We start from the raw sequence: 22,135 nt of genomic DNA, 5'->3' as shown, positions 1-22,135 counted from the left end.
TTTCTTGTTCTCTCTTTTAATGTAATTCTGTTCGTTTTACGTTACAACTGTATTAAGGTGTCTGCCTGCTAACAGCTTGAAAATATTTATCCCAACCTTAAATAGAATGATGGATTTTATAAAAATCCAATCAAAATCCCTTAGGAAGAATTTCCAAACCACCTGTTCTCAAAATAAAACATAGCATCAATTAACACATAATTTCAACCCATCAGATGCAAACTATTTCTTCTGCCACATCATTCATTCAAAAATATATTTGATCCATCCACAGAATATTGGACTCCGGCTACTGCACACTCCACTCACCATGAATTACAGTGTGTAAATGCTTGCTTTCAGCCTTAAACAAAACTCCACACTTAGCTTTCATGTTACATGCTCAAGCCACTGTCAATGCACCCTTGCGTTGACTTCCCAACCTGCTAACTGCATAACGTTACCTCGTGCATCCAGATCCTCAATGCCCTGAATATAGTCTGGGACCCTCTGCTGGATGAAGTAAAGCAGCTCAATGGAGTTGGACATCCAGAAGAAAATATGCTGGAGGTCTGGAACCAGGTCTGTAACACTGAGCAGAGGTAGAGATGCTGGATCTTGGCTGGAGTTAGTTGGGAAGAGATTGTAGAAGGTATAAAACGAAAATAATTAATGAGACATTTTGCTCATTACCTATGTAAAACAAATCAGGTAACAGCTAAAATTGAAATGGAGATCAAATACAGAAACTACTTGTAACAAAATAGTGGAGCTTTACCTGGGACTCTGACACTTGGTACTTTACAGACAAAGAATAGTGCCTCAAGCAGATGTTTTTCGGAGTGAATGAATAAAAAATGATGCACTGCCTGAAAGGGGCGTGTAAGCAGATTCAGTAAGAAGTTCAATATATACTTGAACATTTGCAGGGTTATACAGTAAGAGAGTGGAAGTAGAACTAGTAGAATAGCTCTTTTAAAGCATTGGAACAGTAGCAATGGGCTGAATGGCCTCCTTATATGCCATATGATTCCTTGAAATAAGAGGAATAACCGAGCATGATCCATCATTAATAGGATACTTGTAATTTACTATATACCAAACTTACCCCTTTAATATTATAATCAGCAAAATTAACTTGATTAAGAAACAGTATGTAGCCTTCACAATTTAATAACTATAAAAGTTTTCACCAAGCATGGAATTAATTGAAATCAGTAGGGACTCAAACTATTAATTCTAGAAATACTTCTAACTTCAAAGTGAGCAGGAAATTTTTTGAAACGAAGAGCTATTTAGTATAGTTGCTAATCAGGACCAAAAGTGAGACATACCTGACCCCAAAGACCTACAAATTTAGATAATAAAATATCTAATTGGTGCTTTTCTATTGTAGGTGGCAGAGTATATCTGCAATTTTGGTCTCAACTGGGAATATTCCCTCGAATATTGAGGATTAAGCGACGATCTAATTGAGGAGTTACAGATGATTAAAGAAATTGATACTTTCTCTTTACTAACACTATTTCCAGAAAAAGGAGGCACAACCTTAAAAATTAGAACTAGGACATTGAGGGGTGATGTTAGGAAGCATTTCTTTCTACAAAGGATAGTGTAAAACTAGAACTCTCCCACCAAAAATACTATTGAGACTGGGGGTCAATCAAAAATTTCTAAACTGAGATTTATAGATTTTTGTTAGGCAAGAGTATTAAAGGATATGGAACCAAGGCTGATAAATAGATCAGTCACAATCCAATTGAATGGCAGAATTAGACTTGAGGAGCTGAATGGCCTACTCCTGTTCCCATGTTAAAATAGTCACTTATACTCCTGTCTGGGAGAAAGATAGAGAACTCTATTTACATGTGTGTTTACACACAGTAGGACAGTTTCCCTTCCAGCAGCTAAAATTTAAGCTTTGCTTTCCAATCACAATGCCAAAGGAAATGCATTCATTTTAAATGGATTCTCATCAATGTTAGTTTAGCAAACCAAAGCTTGATTTCAGTTTAGAAAGTGGAAACATCTTGCCTTCTCAACATTTAAACTAGAATGCTTTGAAAAATCAAATTTGGAACAGCACCAGAGTGGATCAGGCCTCAACACACTGCAACAAATAATTTGATGAAATAATTCAAATCCTACCAACTGAGAGTTAGGTTCAAATATTTTAGGAGGTTCATTAAATACTTAAGATTTCTTGATGATCCAAGGTTTCAGCTTCAGATTACCAAACCAACTGGGTAAAAAAACAAATCTTAGGCTAGCATCAGATGATCGAAAGTGAAGCTGTACATAAAAGTTCACCCTGACTCAGATCAAGCAGGAGCATCCCTAAACACCCAAAAGTGTCCATCTTCTAGTTTTTGCTTCTTTTTAAGATGCTAAATCATAGAAAAATTTCACTTCACACCAGAGTAAAATCAAAAGAACATAAGAAAATAGGAGGAGAAAGCTATTCAGCCACTTGAGTCGACTCTGCTATTCAATTAGATCATGGCTGATCTACTACCTCAACTCCATCTTTCCACACGAGCCCCATATCCATTAATTACCTTAATATCTAACAATCTGTCAGTCTCTGACTTGAATATGTTCAACAATTGAGCACTGACAGGTCTCTGGAGTACAGAATTCCAAAGGTTCACAATCCTCTGATCGGGCTGAAATGGTCGATCCCTTATTCTGAGAAATAGAACTTTTAAGTATCAAACAAGACATTTTAAAGAGTTTTATTTACCTAGTATTGGTAATGGTTTGAAGCTGAATATTCTTGGAATCAGGGAATTAACTCTGGGGTAATAATAAATCCCTAGAGGCAGAGTTAATCCATTCACTGAGTTATATTGAGTTGGACAGAATCTGCATATATGGAATATTTAAACAAGTAATAAAAATAAAATTCAATGAAAATAAAAAACACCATTGCCTAAAATGCATAGAGGAATTAAGAAAATTAATGTGGTCAATAAAGAAGTTAAAAAATATGGTAAACCTTGAGTTAAGTGCTGGTGATGGTAAACTCTTATTTATATACATCTGTACAGTTTTTAATTTTAGAAGTTCTCATTTACAAAATATTGGTATTCCCTGGGTTTTTCCATGGAATCTAGGACCATCACCATTTTGTACTGCAAACACCTGGACTAATCTTCATGGTGAGATAATATCAATCAAGTGTGCCCCCTACCCATCTCATCACATTTGCTTTATATCACTGAAGTGAGAAGAATTAGTCTCTTTAGAGGTCAACCCTGGACTGTGGACTTACTATATTTTTTTGACGTTGCTGACACAGTGAAGGGACTAAAGAATCTGCAGAACCAAAATTAGTGAATTATTAGTGTTGTGTGTATATGACAAATTTAAATGACTTACTGTTCAGACTGTTTTTCTGCCAATTCTCTGGTCTTGCCCTGTGGAAAATAATACATCCGCTCTAAACAGGAAAATGACAATCTGAATGTAACACAACTTAGGTACTTACGCACTTATCATGTTTTGAGGCTTTGATTTCCTGAGATTTGGAATACTTGCAGCACTCATAACTATCTATGAAAACCCAAGCTTTAAGTTGAAAAAGTTACTTTTGTTAAAACAGAAACTTTAACTGGTAATTATAAATAACTTGTAAACAAAAAATATGCCCATTGAAAGTCAGTCAGATTTGTGCTTGTTAAAAGAAATATGTGGAGATTTTCAGGTGGGGTAGAGTTTTACAATGTCAAATTTTCATACAAATAGTTGGCTATGTGAGTCTGATCGGAAATTAACTGCATTCCCAGCAAAAAAGGACTGCGACTAGAACCTAGACAATTCTGCAATGTGTATTTAGATTCTACTAAACAGCCATTAAGGGCTAGAAATCTGGCTCTGTGGCAGCTGGGTTTTCAGTACTATGGGTGTCATTAGTGTTCAAAATGGCATTCTCGTTGCACACAATGCTGGTACGGTATGGGCCATGCTGGACTTCATAGAATTATAGAATGATTACAGCGCAGAAGGAGGTCATTCTGCCAGCCCTCTGAAGGAGCAATTCGCCTATGCTGCTCCCCTGCCTTTTCCCCCAAAGCCCTGTAAATTTGGTGGGGGTTGGGGGGGTTTATTTAGTATGTAATAGAAAATCAGATCTCAGAATTTTCATTGTAGTTTGGGCAGTCATTTCCTCTTGGGAAGAAATGTTATCTAATTAGTTACATTGGAATATGCAGTTTCATAATATCCAAGTTCAATCTTAACATGTTCCATTTTATTTAATTATCCATTAACAACTTAAGTAATGCTGTGTGTAGGTCATGATCACGTAAGAGGCAATGTTCTCCCTTCCAATGTGTTTTCACGTTTATTCTGTTTTTCACTATTTTTATTTGGACAAGTTTATGTCAAGATATACAAAAACCATTCACCATGCTAAGGTCTCTCCAATCTACTGAGAAATCCATACAAGTAGTTCTGCTCATCCGAGTGTGCACAGTCTTTCCTTGCACATACACCCAACTTGCCAGAGAGCTTAGGCAAAAATTAGTACCAGCCAAAGCTTAGAGCTCTGCCAAGTGTTGAAGTTTAATCAGCTGCAAGACTGTGAAGTTAACACAGTGCTGTGGCAGGCTTTCCACTGCTTGTCCAGATACGACTACATTACCTATTAGGGCAATGGCGTGCAGATTTATCTGAAGCCTGATGGGAACAACCTCAATCTCCAGTGATGGGTCTACTGCTAATGCCCATTAATAATAAGTTAAGCTGAATGGTCAATCATTAACAGTGCTCTGATGACCTCCCTGCCTCAAATATTTGGTTTTTACTGTAGTGGCCATTAATATACCCATTCTATACTGTCATCCAAAGTTAAAATTGCCCCCATAGATACTTCCACAAAGCGAGCTTATAGTCCATACCAGTCGCTATATCAATACAAACATAATTAGCACTGACTACTGGCTATGGACTGTGATTGGCCTGGTCTGATAGACATCCCCCTCATATTGTGCATCCACATGAAGCAATCATCTCATTCAAAACTACATTCAACAAGTCACTGTGCATGTGCTTAAACAATGAGATTTTATTTTTTTATATCAAGTCTCTTCTACTGTCAGTTTGGGCTCTATCCTCCATTGTGCTACAGCCTTGAATGTGACCCCCAGAAATATCAATCTAACAAGTGAGCCCATCTAGCACACCACGAATAACAGCTGACTTCTACATCAGTGTACATCATTAATTTACATTGCTAAATCAGATGGCGTGCCACTACAATGTAGTAATGATTAGACGGTATAGATGGTACCTCCAACATTCTAGTGAGATGTCAAACTAAAGCCACATTTACCTTTTCAAGTGAATGTAAAAGTTCCTATAGCTTTGTTTTAAAAGGAGCAGAGAAATCTCCAAGGCCAGTGATTAGTACTTAGAACATCACCAAAGAAAATCTGATTAACTGGTGATTCATCTCATTTTCTGTTTGTGGAATCTTGCTGTTGGCTAATTCGCTGCCACATTTAGCTACATAATAGTAATGACTACACTTCAAATTAATTGGCTGTGAAATGTCTGAAACACACCAACAGAACATTAAAGAGCCAGATAGTTTTTACATATTGGCCGATTGGGGAAAGCACAGATTAAAAAGATGGGGTAAAATTTCCCCCCGTTGGGCGGGGAAGTGCGGGAGCAGGTGGGCGTACCTCCGATCGCTGCCCCTGATTGGGGGCACATCACCATTTTATGTGGGCAGGCCTTAATTGGCCAATTAGGCCCGCCCAGTGTGAGGTCCGCCAGGTAAGTACTCCCTCAGCCGGGAGTGCGCTCTTTTGCGCATGCGCTCAAAAGAGTGCACTGATCTCCCTGAGGCTAAGTGCTGCCTCAGGGAGATCGGCTCCAAATTAAAATTTGCAATAAAAATGATGGAAAAATTTCCCTGACATGTCCCCTCATGTGACACTGTCACATGAGTTGGGACATGTCCATAACTTCAACTGAAACTTCATCCCGCCAGTGGATGAGGTTTCATGTTTTTTCTGAAGCCCGCCAGGGCTCCTGGCCTGCCCACCAACCTTAAGGTTGGACAGGTAGATCTATTAATGATTTTAATTAGTGAGGTCAGGAGTTCCACCTGAAGTCATCCTGCATCATTTCACCCGTCGGCGAGCGGGCCCTGCCCCTGCTCACCAACCGGAAGACCTTGCCCAGAAACTTGAAACAAATAACCTGTGCAAAACTTTGTTGAATACAAATATTTTAACAAATGTGATCTATTGCTTTCAGCTCCTTTTAAAGATGAGTCTGACTAGGGAGCAAAATCATTAAACCCCAAACAGCTAAGTGCTTTGACAACCAGGAACTCTGGAATTCCCTCCCTGAACCTCTCCACCTATCTCCTCACTCTTCTTTTTTAAGATGCATCTTAAGACCTGCCTCTTTGACTAAGCTTTTGGCCATCAGTTCTAATATCTCATTGGAATCAATGCCAAATTTTGACTGAATACACTCTATCGAAGTGTGTTAATGGCATAAAGTTGTTAAGATTATGTTAAAGCATGTTATAAACCCAAATATAATTATAACTCCGATATTAGGTAACAGGGTACTAACCAGTGCTATAGCTTGCATCCTGTTCACAATCTTCAGAAGGAGCTTCATAAAATCACCTGTCTTGAAAGTAGTAGCTGAGTGCTGGACACACAGACACAGCAGGCAAGCTGGAGTCAGTTTGTGGTCATCTCCACTAGGTTCGATCAGGGTCAAGATTTTATTGATCAGCACATCTTCAAATGCCCTTTCATATTCTAGTTGCAGCTTCTTTTTCTGAATACTGTTATTTCTGTTTGCAGAAGCATTAGGATTTTTGTGCTTGCTTGCCAAACCATTCTTGATAACTGAGCCACACGTGTTACAGACGGGAACTTTCCGGCTACTTGTATGCTCAGGCAAGTGGTGCAAATGTCTCAGCATGGAAAAAGTGTGGGCTGGCAGCTTTTTAACACCCGAAGGATCTTTGAAGAGAAAAAGATAATGCTGTCCAAATCCAACTAGGTCGCCGTGCTTGAGTTCTGCTGGCCCTTCCGTTGGTGTGCAGTTTACTAAAATACAGGCATTTGGAGATGGCTCCAATATAGTCTGTTCCTCAACGAAGCGACCGTATTTATTTGACCGTTTAATCCTTCTGATTTTGCAGTGCAGAGAAAAGATGTCGGGTGATGACAAACATATATTTGGCTTTGCCGTGGCCGTTTGTCCAACGATTACCTTCTCATAATCTAGACGGTACACTAAACAATCCTGTAAAAACAAAACCCAGAGGCTGCATGCTTCACATTCTCACTCACCAGTTCAAAAGCAGAGTTCTAACGTTACAGCCAAGACTACCAATGCAACTGCAGCAAAATGTCTTTTAATGGGAACACCCCAAGGGCCAGAAAAATCTTCCATCTATCTTTCTAATCATTTCACCAAGCCAAATACCCACACGGCGAGCAAAGTCTTTCATCTAATGTTCTATCAAGTAAATGATTTTAAGTACATCCTGATTGGTATCAGCATGCCTAAAACTATAATTCAACATTTTTTTATGAAACAGAAACATTTTGCTCATAGTAAAGAATGACGTGTGAGGATTTTTAACAATAAACCCTTGCTATGTAATAGGACGTAGATTAAACAAGCAGTTATTTAATACAAAAACAGAATTACCTGGAAAAACTCAGCAGTGAAATGATATATATTTAATGATCGCTATTCATTTCTTCACTCTCCCAATTAATGTCACTATGGAAATAGTGAGAACAAAAGGCTTTCCGATCATCTCAGAAACTCAAATGCCATCAACATACTTTAAATAAGCTTTTAGACTATGAGGGGGCTCCCTGCAACAATCATGCCAGTTTGGTCCTGCAAATCAGTCACTATACATTGTTAATCTCTATATGTATATAAAATTGTGTCTGCATATTAACATATTAAGACTAATAAGTGAGTTGGAACATTCCATCAAAATATATTGAAACCTCTGTCAGGATTTGTCCACGGGAAATCCAATTTTAAAAGTATCAACATTAACGTGTAGTACCAGTTATGTCTGTAGGTGATGGTTTTATTAGCATTTCCAGTGTTACATGCCTTTCATTATAATGATGCTCTGTTTTAGCAATAGATTTGGCATCTAACCACACAGAATGGACACTGGGTTTGAGATTATGTTGTATCAGAGAAACGATTTTGCAATGTGTTCTTTCAAGCAAGTGTAACTAGGGAGGGATTCTTATTTTAATTTCATGTGAGGTAGTACTGACCTTAATTCCCAAAATGCAATTTATGTTCAAGAGTCTATATCTGGGTGAAACTGAAACCATTGTCATTTCCAAGCAAACATGACAATTCCATCACCCCACTGATCCAGAAAATTAATATTGAGAAACCACCCCCCACCCCACCCCCAGCAGTTCCTGCAGCTTTCCACTCTATCAACCCCAAAAACGCTTGCTGCTAGAATATCAATCAACCTAGTGCATAGTGACCAAGCAGGCAAATGGGGGCCTTGGCCAGCATTCCCTTCCTTGGGCCACCTAATGGATTATCTAATTCAGGCCTTGGAGATCATGAATCATTATCCTATTTCCTTCCCCCATACCAGCCCAAGATAAGTACAAAGTCAGGCTGACTTAGGAAGCACTGTGAAGTAACACCTCACATAAAGTTTTGGCTGATCAATGAGACAGTCCGACTCCCAACCTTACCACCTTCACTGGGTACTACTTTGATAACCAATGGAAGGGCTAATCACTCCCAATCTCAGCAGTAAATCATGACCTAGTATTAATCCAATAAAACATTGTTATCCCCGAGCTTCAGAGTTCTAGTTGCTAACTAGTGAAATACCCAGGTTGCATGGTTAAATGTTTATCTATTACACATAGACTTGCATTTTTTCTACTGATCTATGAAATGCATATGAATATTTGCTGTTTGCACTTGAAGGATCACCATTTGTGGAAAAGTCCAGTGCACCTCTAACTTTTCACTGGTTTTGCACTAGTAACTGTATTCTTCTAGCCCAGATTTTTAAAAGTCCTGAAAGAATATTGTACAGAAATGTGCTACTTGCTCTTACATTCTGATGGTTATATCCCTGAAGAAGGAGAAGGTGAGGGACCTGGTGGATGCTACCTCCTTGTTTCACTTTATTGTTTGTGCTGCAAAGTCTGTCCTTTCTGCATCGATTGATCCTCCTTCCAGCCAGCCCAGGCAGCGTTGAATAAAGTCTATGTTGTTCCTCCCCCTGATTTTCAGTGACAGTAAGGCTTGTTTCACTGATGCTGCGTCGAAGAGGTGCTAATTTATATCTGTAGCCAGACATTGTTGAAATGTTACCTTTTGCCCGGTTTCTCTGCAGTTTCCGTGCTTGAGCATTTATATCTAAAACAGTTAAAAGAAAACAAATTCCCTTTTAATTGTACTCTATTCTATTCAATAATTATAGCACCATTTTATTTTTCCAGTAATATAAAAAAATTGATGACTAAAATGTTAAAACATAGTTAATTTTTAAAAAATTTTCGTCTTCCTTAAAACTTTCTGTTGACATCAGTCTCTCTTTAATACTTTCCATAAGTGGCCATTATACATGTATGAGGCTTGCCAATGAGGTTTGACAAGCTATTTGAATGATTCAGGCATCATAGCCAAACCCAATCATGTACTCACCAACATCCACGCATAAGTCACTTCAGCAGGGATTGGGGATGGTAATTGATTATCCACTCCCAAATCAAGGAGAATTGAGAACAATTGTAGCACAGCTGTTGTTTACCTCCACCCCTTTCAACTAAGATCAACTAACAAGACTACAAGTTGTCACCAAATCTTGTCGGTAAGGTAGATGCTCTTTATAAATGCGCTAAATCATTTTAAAATCACCCATAATTCAGTTTACTTCGAGGATATGAGTAATAGTTTCACAGGGTAACTGATTTTTAAAAGTTTTTCCACTTAATCTCCCATATAGTAACTGCTTTTATTGTACATTAATAAATAAATAACTTGTTTGGCTTGAAACCATAATTATCTAAAAATATTTGTTTGTAGTTACCATGACAGAAAACCATTTCCTCACCTGTATTAACGCTAGCAGTAAGGTAAGGCAGGGATTGGCAGGGAGTGGAGGGGGTGCACTTGGAGGAAACAGTGAGGAAGGGGATGTGAGTGGAGAGGAGATATATATATAGTCATTGTTGCCATTAAAGATGAGTTGTAGATGCTATCACTGGTGCTTTTTTTCCAGTTTCAGCAGTGATCATTGCACCACTGCACAATTTTGTTTTAAACAATCAATACATTTTAGGAAAAGTGTATTTTATGAGAAATGTTAGTGTTATATAACAACAAGCTTTTTCTTTCATATAAACAGCTCTGCTCCTCTCTTAATACATTGAGGTTTCCCACAATGCTACAAAACTCTCATCATGTATTTTAATAGCATGCAGGGTGGTACAATTACTGGATTTCTTTTTAAATCAGAGATTTTCAATTTAAAATATATATGTGCTTTTCTCTGTTTTCTTTTGTTTTAGCACTTGACCCTCAACAAAGAGCAAGTTTATTAACTACTAAACCTGAGGGAAAAAATAATAAAAGGCATAACGTTACACACACAAAGATATCAGAAGTAAGGAAAAGTTAAAGTCCAAATAAAAATTAAAAGAATATGTGGTTAGAAGTCCTTTGTTTGTCTTTGAGGCATTGATTATTGAACGTTGTAGCTGTTTTAAGTTAACTGGTTCCTTTAAAATCCCAGGGTTGAATTGGAGTCCATGTAGTTGCTCTTACTGGAGCCAATTTTCTTTTTTAATCCCTAAGCCGTCTTTTCCAGAAATCAGAGAGTTTCTCCTGAGGTTCCTTCCAATGGAAATATACTATTTCTGTGAATGGTTTTTGAAATTTTGAACTGTTAAGAGAAAGGGTTTTGCTTAACTTAAAAGAGAGAGATTCCTTATTGTTCCATTAACATTTTTTCCATGAGTGGTGATGGAGTCCCAAAATTTCATTCACAGCGCATATATACAATCGCGCAGGATGCAGGCGTTTGTGCTGTCACGACATCAGGAAATTGAGACCTGCTATAGCTTCACCAGCTAACCAAAAATGTATTGAACTCATAAAGGTAGGCCTGTTTTTCAAAAAAATACAAGGAAAGATGGCTACCACAGGTCAACTGATGTCTGGTATTACAAGTTGACCACTTTTCTGGAAAGTTCTTTTATGGATTGTACTGCGGACCTGCCCTGACACATTTCATGGAATTTTACACCTGTGGGGGGTGTCACGGTCCACCTCAAAAAGGGACTACTGAAAGGAAGCCATTAAAAATGCAAAGTACTGGACTTTAGTCAACTGTAATTCTGTCAAGACAATGGTTAACTAGCCAGGATATACACCCAACTGACACTCAAACCCCCTCTGGTGGACAAGATAATCCCATCTCCCGTTGGTTTGTACTGTCTTGAAATGTGTCAAAGTTTCTGAGATGAAACATCAAATTGTGATTACTTGTTCTATAACAATGACTACAGCAGAACTGGTTTTGCCAAGCCAGAGTTAGAGAGAGAAGATCATTGGAGGAATATGGAAAAGCAATTAATGGAACAGTATGGAATCTCTCCCTCTCTCTCTCTCTCTCAAGTTAAGCAAAGCCCTAGGCAGAATTGTTCCAGATTTGCACTAAGTATAGTAACAAGCAGGTAAAATGACGTCTTACCCGCTGGCCGCAATGGCAGCTTTTCACGCCATATTGTCCCAAACCCACCGCATTAATAATGCATTCCAGGGAAATATGGCATTTCCATGGCGAGCGGGCTCTCATTCACCTTCCAGGTCATCACCTCGCTGTTTCATCACACCGGTGCCAAAATGAAAATGCAGCTGTACACAAATCTCTCAGTGCTTCCAACCCAGGACTTTCAGCCACATGGACGACAGGATGGCCCCGAAAGGCAAAAAGACTGCAGCCCCCCCGCTTCAGTGACGTGTCCCTTGAGCCCCTTTTGAATGCAGAGGAGGCTCACCGTGACGTCCTCTACCCCTGTTCTGGACCAGGCTAGGCAGGAACATCACTAATCTTGCTTGGAAAATGGTGGAAGCAGTGGTCAGCGCCAACGCCCTGCAAAACAGGACAGCCACCCAGTGCTGCAAGAGCTTAAATGATCTCCTCTGTGCCGCCAGAGTAAGTCACTCTTCTCATCACTCTCAACTCACACACTCACAAACCCATCACACATCCACAGGGCCCTCACTTACTGCCAGTTCAAGGGACATCACCATTTATTCTCTCACAGTCACTGTCATTGTCCTCATCCCATCTATGGGACCGCTCACCACCCACACATGCTAGGCTTACTTTTCATCTGGCCTGGCAGGTGTCCTGCTTACATTCTCTCCATCACTATTCATGCAGGACAAGCTGGCACATAACAAGAGGGAGAGGTCACAGACCGGTGGAGGAATGCCTGAAATCAAGGTCATCATTGACTTTGAAAACAGAGCCATCCAGCTGGCTGGTGACGATCTGGACCGGTCCTGTGCTGACAGTGAGGTCGGTGCTGCTCTACCAAGTGAGAATCCAGCAGTGCAACATCCATCAGACAACCATGCTGTCAGTGATGTGCCCTGTTTCACAGGCCACTGTCATTCACTAATTATCTCTCCTTGCTTTTGCAGGCACATCTCGGAAACTGCCAAGAGAGTCCATGACGCAGGGCCTCCAATCAAGCCCCAAGGGAAGCTCAGAAGAGGAATCCACTGAAACCCTCCCTGAAGTCCCGTCACAGCGCTCACCCATACCCTCCACCAGCGCAGAGAGACACACCTCGGTGGGACCTAGTTTTAGAGTAGCTTCGGGATCACAATCTGGTGAGCACATCGCACTTTCTGATCCATGGCAGGCGGCGGCAGGGACTCCCCAGATTTCCAGCACTTAGAGGACAGCTGGAGTCCAGAAAATTGCTGAGTCCGAGTCAGGTGACGAGCCTCTAGACTCAGTCATGTCACAGTTGCTGGAGCTGCAAAGGTAAGCTTAGGAACATCAGGAAGGGATGTCTGCTGCACTTCTCAGATTGCAAGGCACGATCAAGGAGTCCGTCTGCCTTCAGGCTGAGGTGATAGCGTCAGCGTGCCAACACACCAAGTTTAACACTGGTAGGAGGGTAGCTGCCATGGATACCTTGCTCCAGGACGTCACTCCTACATTGCTGTGTGGGCTGAACTCCATTGCTAACCCAATAGTTAGCCTCCAACAGTGTGTACGCGAGAGTGGTGCGGGGCAGCACAATCTCACTCCAGCTACCCCTTCTCCTCAAGGAGTCAGCCAGGGGTCCTTGGGCACCCATAGGGAGGAGGATCAGCAGGTGTACCCCCAGGGTCATCCATCCAAGTGACTCCAGGAGTGTCCAGCCCATCTGAATCCCCTCTTCCTGTGACCTCAGCAGCTCCAGCTCCACAGGCCAAGGAGGGTTCCTCTGCCACACAGCAGGACCCTGAAAGCAGGGCGGGGCCCTCCAGGTCTTAGCTCTCCAGTGGATGCCTGCCAAGATCATCACAGACGAGGTGCAGCAGTCGGCAGGCTGCCTCCACCTCCGCTGTGGATGTCCGGGGAGCACCAAAGCATAGCAGCAGGGTTAGGAAGGTTAAGAGGATGTAATTCTTTTGAGAGTCAACCAATTAAACTAAATCAACAAAATAAGGGATAAAGCAAACACAGTAAGTAAGGTCAGCTGTAAAACTAAGTACAAAGTTTAAAGGAAACTTACAAACATTAAACCAAAATGTGATTAAGGGGGTCGATAAAGCACCCCAGTTCCCGCGGTGCCCACCGGGCACGGAAGGCCTCGAGGGTGCCGGCAGACACCGCATGCTCCCTCTCCAGGGACACCTGGCCGCGAACGTAGCCGCGGAAGAGGGACAAACAATTGGGCAGGATGACCCCCTCGATCACCCGCTGCCTGGACCTGTTAATGGCCAACTTGGCCAGGCCCAGGAGCAGGTTCACAAGAAGGTCCTCCTCCTTCCCGGCCCCCCTCCGCACCAGGTGTCCGTAGATCAGGAGCATGGGACTGAAGTGCAAACAAAACATTAATAAAGGTTTTTCAAGTAACTGAAAAGGGAGTGCAGCCTACTACAGCCTATATAAGCATGGTCCAAGGACTTCACAAGACCACAAAAAGGGCAGGTGTCCTGGGAGTCCGTGAACCTACACATCCTTCGTTTGTAGGGGACTGCTGCGTGCAACACTCTCCATTCTAGGTCCCCGATGGAAAGCAGGAGGACACCTCCATAGAGGACCTCCCAACGGGGACCCCTGCCACCGGACGGCAACAAAGCACGCCAGGGCGTGTCCGGGCGGCGGGCAAGGGCGAGAAAATTAAAGGTGTGCAGCAGCAGTCCGTACAGAAAGCTATTCCATGCTGTGCCAAATGACACGGAGAGCATGTCCCCGAGGCGGCTCACATTACGGGGCACCGGCACCCGAGGGAGGGCTCGGAGCTTGGAGCCAATGTGGAATTCCGTCTGAACAGGGGAACGTTCAGCAAGAAGACCACCGCGCATCTGGGCCACTTGAGACCTAAAATTACGTCGGGTCCGAGCACGACCGTCCTTAGGTCTCGGATGGCATCGGCTACGAGCCGGACACTCTCAGACGCGCCAACTCCTGCGGGAGCATCCAGCCCACTCCTCCACCACCCAGCACGTCCCCGATCCTGGTCACCCTGGCAGCCACAGCCCTCCTCTTCGCCCGCCACTGAAAAGGACAAAGGGGCGGATTCCTGAGCAGCGGCTCTCTGATGACAGCCGCTACTCTTGACGGGGGAGAGCTGCGTCGTGAGGCGACTACATTCCAGACTTTGATCAGGTCCTGGTAAAAGATGGGCAACGCCTGCAAAGGAGCCACTGAGGCCCCTCTTCTCTATAAACAGGAGCTGCACGTCATAATTCAGGTCGTGCACCTGGCGGAAGAAATATGTCGTCAGGGCATACCATCTCAGAGGGGGCTCGACATAAAGGTATTGCTGCAGGGTCTGAAGGTGGAAGATCGCCACCTGTGTGCATAGGCACACTGGCACCTGACCGCCCACACTAAGCTGGAGACTCAGAACCTCAGCAGCGACCCAGTGCAATCTTTTGTCCCAGAAGAAGTCGACTAGTATTCTCCGGATTTTTGCGACAAAGTCCGGGAGAGGGATCAAGGTGAGCAGCCAATACCACAACATGGAGGCGATCAGCTGATTTATGACCAGAACCTGACCCCAGTAAGACAGCACTCGGAGCAGTCCCGTCCAGCGCCGCAGGCTTTCATCTCCAGTTCCTGCCAGTTCGCCAGCCAGGATTCCTCAGCAGGGCAGAGATGGACCCCCAGGTATTGGATGCTGGTCCTGCTCCAGGTGAAAGACCTGAGCTCCTCGGGTAAGGGATCCATCTGCCACGGGCTGACCAGGAGTCCAGAACATTTATCCCAGTTGATCCTGGCAGAAGAAGCGGCAGAGTAAACCTCCTGGCACTCCCACATCCTCCGCAGGTCAGGCGGGTCGCTGAACATAAGCAGCACATCATCGGCGTAAGCCGAAAGGACCACCTCAATGCCTGGCCCACGCAGAACCAATCCCGACAATCTCCTCCACAAGAGGTGCAGGAAAGGCTCTACGGAGATAGAATACAACTGGCCAGACAGGGGCAGCCCTGACGTTCCCGTCTCCCAAAGCGAAGGGGCGCCGTCAGGGACCCGTTAACCTTAACTAGACACTCTGCAGCAGTGTACAGAAGTTGGATCCGGGCGACAAAATGTGTCCCGAACCTGAATGCTCGCAGAGTTCCGAGTAAATATTCGTGATCCATCCTGTTGAACGCCTTCTCCTGATCAAGGGACAGGAAGGCGCTCGACAGACCAGCCCTCTGGGAATAGTGCATAATGTCCCGGACCATATGGATATTATCATAAATTGTGCGGCCCGGGATGGTGTAAGACTGGTCGGGGGGGAATCATGTGGTCCAGCACGGTGCCAAGCCGAGAAGACAAAGCTCTGGTAAAGATTTTATAGTCCATGCTGAGGGGGGAGACAGGGCGCCAGTTTTTAAGGCGCCGGAGATTCCCCTTCTTCGGCAGCAGGGCAATCACGGCCCTGCGCCACGAAAGGGGCATCTCCCCAGTGGTGATACTCTTCCCCAGGACCCCATGAAGTCGCTCCCCAGGACATCCCAGAATGCCCTGAAGAACTCCACGGTCAGCCCGTCCAGTCCTGGGGATTTGCCCCATGAGAGACCGTCGAGGATGCCGGTCAGCTGCCCCAGACTTATAGGGTTTAACAGCCTGGGCACGAGTGTTAATCACTTGCACATAATGTTCACTATTGTCAATAAACTCCCAAGAATGTCCCCCTGCCTATGGCTCCTTGTTCTGATGAGCAGTGTTCATGTCAATCAGATGTGGAGGCTTTCTGCACAAGATAAAGGCAGGTGCCTCAGTCCAGGGCTTCTTCCCTGTGCTTTGTGCAGCCTTCAGAACAAAGTGATAGTCCGGCCTCACAATCCCTGGGCACATTACTGATGCCTGCAGCTCTATGGTGCTTGTCATTGCTTCTAGAATGTTGAGGGCAGGTGTCACAGAGTTCCAACATTCTCTCTGTGTATTCTCAGCCTTTAAGGTGCGACTCTCCACCTTTAAGATGGGGCTGGCCACCATCTCTTCAGCATCTGTGACCAGTGACGCTGTGACCCTGAAAGGCTCAGGTGCTGAAGGCAGACAAAGAATCAGATGCTTTTAAAGTTTAATGGCTGCATCTCTATGATATGAACCTAATCACAGAGCATAAACAAGCTGCCCTCGGCCAGACAGGAGTCAGCCATTCTCAGAGGCTATGTGAAGATCTATGGAGTGCCCTCACTGCATCATCCTCCTAAAATCGAGTGACTATTAGGGCCTCCACTGCATCTCCATGACAGGAACATTATTATAGAGGGTATGTGCGCTGCCATAAGCTAGACTGGAGTCAAACGTTCAGAGGTGCAATGTGGGGATCTTATGGTGTCTCCTCACTGCATGTCGTCAACATCCTCCACAAATCTAGCAGTTATGAGGGCCTCCCAAACGTGCCTGCCGCATTTGGCCTGTGCAAGGGCCTCATTGCTATCATCGTTGCCTTCGAGGTCCTCCTCACCCTCATTACCGTCAACGTCCTCCTCATCGGAGGAAACCTCCAGCTCCTGCATCTTCTCCTCAGTCAGCTCCTCTCCCTGGTGCAGCGCCAGGTTGTAAAGGGAACAGCTGGCAACGATAATGCATGACACCCTCTGTGGGCTGCAGAGCTCCACCAGACCGGTCCAGGCACCTGAACCTCATTTTCAGCATCCCGATGCTTTGCTCCACCAAGTTGCGAGTTGCAACATAAGCCTTGTTATACCTTCGTTCTGCTGCAGTCTGAGGCTGCTGCACGGGCCATGACCTCTACAGGTAGCCCATGTCCCTGAGGAGCCCTCCCTGCAGTCTCTGTGGACCCTGGAAGATGTCAGGGATCTGTGACCGACTGAGAATGTAGGAGTCATGCATGCTCCCTGGAAACCATGCGCAGACTTACAGGATGCACAGCAGCTGTATATTCAGCAGATGGAATCCCTTGCGGTTGACATAGTTGACCGCGTGTTGTGGCGGCGATCTGAGCACCACAGGAGTGCAATCGGTGGCACCCCGCACCTGTGGGAAACCTGAGATATGGGCATACCCCAGCGCTCTTGCATCCTGGCCCTCCTGGTCTTGGGCGAATTGCATAAAGCTGTGTGCCTGCGTGAAGATGGCATCCGTGACCTCATGGATGTATTTGTGGGTAGAGGCTTATGATATCCCACAGAGGTTACCTGTGGAGTCCTGAAAGGAGCCACAGGCATAGAAATTAAGCAAGTCTGCCACTTTCATGGCCACTGGCAGTGGATCCCCTCCATGTCCACATGGCACCAAATCCTGCAGCAGCTGGCAGATATGACTGACCAGTTCCCTAGGCATGCACAGTCTTCGGCGACACTGGTTCTCGGTCATCTGCAGGAATGAAAGGTGGCCACTATAGACCCTGGGTCTAGCTTGGCGCCGATCAGCCACAGCTCACTGTGGCTCTTCATCGGCATGTTCGGGAGCTCCAGCCGACCCTTGTTCCAGAGGCTGCTACTCCTCCCTCTATGCAGCCAGGCACCTCAATTGCTCTCTTCTCTGCCATCATCGTTTTGATGGCACGCTGCTTGATTGGCATCCCATCCACAAGTATTCACCCCCTCCACCAATAACGCATAGTGGCAGCAGTGTGTACCATCTACGAGATGCACTACCAGAACTCACCAAGGCTCCTTAGACGGCACTTTCCAAAGACACGACTGCGACCATCTAGAAGGACAAAAGCAGCTGATGTATGGCAACACCACCACCTGGAAGTTCCCTTCCAGCCACATGCCATCCTGAGTTGGGAATATATCGCCATTCCTTCACTGTTGCTGGGTCAAAATCCTGGAACTCCCTCTCTAACAGCACTATGGGTATACCTACACCACATGGACTGCAGGGGTTCAAAAAGGCAACTCGCCTCCACCTTTTCAAGGGCAAATAGGGATGGGCAATAAATGCTGGCCTAGTCACTGACGCCCACATCCCATGAATGAATTTAAAAAAACACATTCTTTTGACTTTTATTTCAACTTTAACATTTCCTTCTGATATCTGCGTGTCTGTAATGTCGCGTCTTTTATTATTTTTTCCCCTTGGGTTTAGTGGTTAATGAATCTGCTTTTTCTTTGACTCATGAAAATCTGGTTTGATTGACTCCTTATTACAAAATAAATACATTTGGATTTGGAAAAGGTATCCATTGGGAAAATAAATTTTAAAAACTCTGTTGTGACCAACCAAGGAGGCTGAGTAGAAAGCCAGTTCACTCCTCCTCACCTGGTCGTAACAGTGCACAAGCTAACATCTGCCAGAAGTACAAACAGCAAGCAGATCACAACATCAATCAGGATGCAGTGCTGATTTAGTGCCAGCGCTGCCATTTTGGGGCTCAAAGCTCCAGTCAACATCCTCTCTTAACCGTACATAGCCTAGTATGTGTTCACCAGCAGGAAAAAAACCCTATCGATGCTATTTAAAGAGATCATCAACGATGTACAGGTTAGTTGCTAATTGATTTATTCTGCCTGTTGCTATGATTCTAAAGTGCTTGGTGCTTTTCTATAGTTGTTTCAAGATGCAAAAGTTTCCAGGGAATGATGTGGCAGGTGCTGAAGGACTCTTTGCTAACTTCAGAGCTTCTGTACAAACCAGTTGCTTCCAGCCATGGGTATGCTAATAGACATTCCCATTGGAACATAACATGATTGAAGAAAGACAGAGGGAATGCAGAGCAGAACAAGCTGCCTCTAGGCAGGGAAGTCAGGGGAAAGAGGAGGGAAGGAAGGGCTCTTAAGCAGGAAGCCTTATCTGCTCAGGGTGTTCGGGGATCTGAGACTCTATACTCAAAGAGAGCTAACTGCATTTCATTTGCTCTTGCCAGGGACAAACAGATGAAATGAATCTGTGACTCCACTAGATTTACAGGATTCCACATGGTGCAGGGTGCCATTGATTACACACGCATCGCTTTGTGGCTGCGCATACCAACTCTTCCCCATACCGGAACCAGAAGGGATACCGCTCCCTCAATGTGTGTGACAATAAGACTATTGGCATTCTTAAACAATGCACCTGTTGTATGGATTACGCTGAAAGAGCCCTGCCGTATACACCAGAGCAGTGTCCAGATGCGTGGTAGTAGCTGTGAGACAGCTCTCCCAATTTTGGCACTAGCGCACAGATGTTAGTATGCAGGATTTTGCAGGCCAACAGAGCTGAGATTGCCGTTGTTGTTTCTGGTGCCTACGTCGATGCCAGGTGGTCTGTCCAGTTGCATTCCTTTTTTGTGACTTTGTAATGGTTTGTTACAACTGAGAGGCTTGCTAGGCCATTTCAGAGGGTTAGGGGAGGTTAGGTAAAGGGACTGTGGGGGTGGAGGGTGTGAGGGGGTGGGAGGGCCAGGTTTAAGGCAGGGAGCAGGATGGAAGAAACGGGGTGTTCAGTCTAAGGGGGGCCACCTTGCAATCAGCAAAGAGCAGCCCCCAAAGAGTGAACCCCACCTCCTAGCCACCCTTTACCTATTTCAGGTTAGAAATTCGGCTTCCTGCTCCCGCCCTGCTGTACATAATTAACATATTATAGCATAGGCAGCATATTATCAAGCCTAATTGGCCCTTAACTGTTGATTTAAATATGGCAGGTGGGCTGCCAATTTTGGCACCTGCCCCACCCTGTATTATGGGATTGAGCTCGGGGGTGGGTAGGAAGGTGGGAAGGGCGTCCACTTCATTTTAAATGTTACCAAACACCACCACCCCACCCCTGCCGTGGGAAACATGCCCACTGGGGCATGTAATATTAATGTGGGCTACCTTGAACATATAAAACAAAGTTAAACCAGCTGCTTCACAAAGGCAAACGGATTGCTTAGCAATTCTAAGAGTATATTTAGGAAAGCTCGTTAAAGGCGTGATTGAAGAAATAGCTTTTCAGGAGAAAGGGTAGATAAGGAGGTAATAAGGTGGAAGGCCTAAAGGAGACGGTTCCGGAGTGTAGCACCAAGATGGTTGGAGGCTCTGCCATCAATAATGGAATAGACAGAAGGGTTACACAGGAGACAGGAAGAAAGATGTTGCATGGGCACGTATGGCAGGAGGTGGCCACAGAGGTAGACTGGAGTAAGGCCTTGCTGGAGTTTACAGCAAGGATATTGAATTCATTGCATTGGGAACAGAGGGTCAATGGCAGTCTCCGAAGGCAGTTATGATAGGTAATCAGGGCTTGGAGGATAGGATACAGGTGGCAGCTTTTTGGATTAGTGTTAGAAATTAAAAATTACGTGGATTTACTATTGGAAAACTTGAAGCAGCCACCCTGATTTTTAAAATAAAATCTATATAGGCTTGTTGACAAAATTAAAACCCAATGGATTAAAGGGCTAATGGCAGCATGGATACAAAATTCTCTCAGGAACAGAAAGCAGAAGTAGTGGCGAACAGTTATTTTTTAGACTGGAGGGAGGTATACAATGATGTTCCCCAGAAGTTGTTATTGGGACCACTGATCTTTTTGATATATATTAATGACTTGAACTTATGAATACAGGGCACAATTTCAAAGTGTGCAGATGATACAAAATTCAGAAATGTAGTGAACAATAAGGAAGACAGTAATAGACTTCAGGAGGACATAAACAGGCTGATGAAATGGGAATCTGAGATTGAACACAGAAGTGTGAAGTGATGCATTTGGTAGGAAGAATGAAGAGCAACAACATGAACTAAATGGTACGATTTTAAAGAGGGTGCGGGAACAGAGGCACCTGGGAATATATGTAAACAAACTTTGAAGGTGGCAGGACAAGTTGAGGTGGCTGTAAAAAGCATATGGGATCCTTGGCTTAATTAATAGAGCAATAGAGTACAAGTGCAAGGAAGTTATGCTAAATCTTTATAAAATACTGGTAAGGCATGCCCATGCTGTGCCTCAACACGTTGCGCAAAATGGCTTCCTTTTGTGCTGTATCATTCTACAGTAAAAATTGTTCCCTGGCAACTAGATCAAGGCTTCATTGTTTTTTTACCAGATGATGGCGTGGTCATATCTACTAAGTTATATTTCATCAAAAACTCATTGCTCAAAATACATTAGAAAAATGGACCACACAATTAAGTCCCCAAGCAAATTTCTTTTTGCATACAACCCAATAAGGAGAAAAAATGTATTCACACAAGATTGCATATGTTTAGATATTTTTAGCCGTCTCAATTAAATTTTGAAATATGCCTTCCACTGAGAACGTAAATTTATTTTTGACTTGGTCCTCATCCATCACAATGACATGTTAAACTGATGTATCAAGCCATTTATAACCTAACATTTGTGGCTGTGGTTGAACAAACACATTCTTCAATGATATTGATTGTTTGACATGGTTTGTGTTACTACCTATTTTTTGAATGGGTTTTGAAATGAACAGTCATAACAATACCATTGGTTAATGCCTATTGAAACTCATTTAATAAT

The 22,135-nt window shown here is 43.8% G+C and overlaps 1 protein-coding gene across 1 annotated transcript in view; it reads right to left on the bottom strand.

The window, feature by feature from the left end:
• radil (Ras association and DIL domains) overlaps nt 1-22,135 on the bottom strand; it is a 141,579-nt gene that overhangs the window by 91,137 nt on the left and 28,307 nt on the right. Inside the window, exons 2-5 of the mRNA XM_041206925.1 lie at nt 9,092-9,396; nt 6,577-7,263; nt 3,361-3,398; nt 444-601 (exon numbers count right to left, since the gene is read on the bottom strand). Coding sequence (XP_041062859.1) covers nt 444-601; nt 3,361-3,398; nt 6,577-7,263; nt 9,092-9,396 — 1,188 coding nt within the window. The remainder of the gene's footprint in view (nt 1-443; nt 602-3,360; nt 3,399-6,576; nt 7,264-9,091; nt 9,397-22,135) is intronic.

This window comes from Carcharodon carcharias, chromosome 15 (assembly GCF_017639515.1).
Source record: "Carcharodon carcharias isolate sCarCar2 chromosome 15, sCarCar2.pri, whole genome shotgun sequence".
Lineage (NCBI taxonomy): Eukaryota > Metazoa > Chordata > Chondrichthyes > Lamniformes > Lamnidae > Carcharodon > Carcharodon carcharias.
This window is presented reverse-complemented; position numbering and strand designations above follow the sequence as displayed.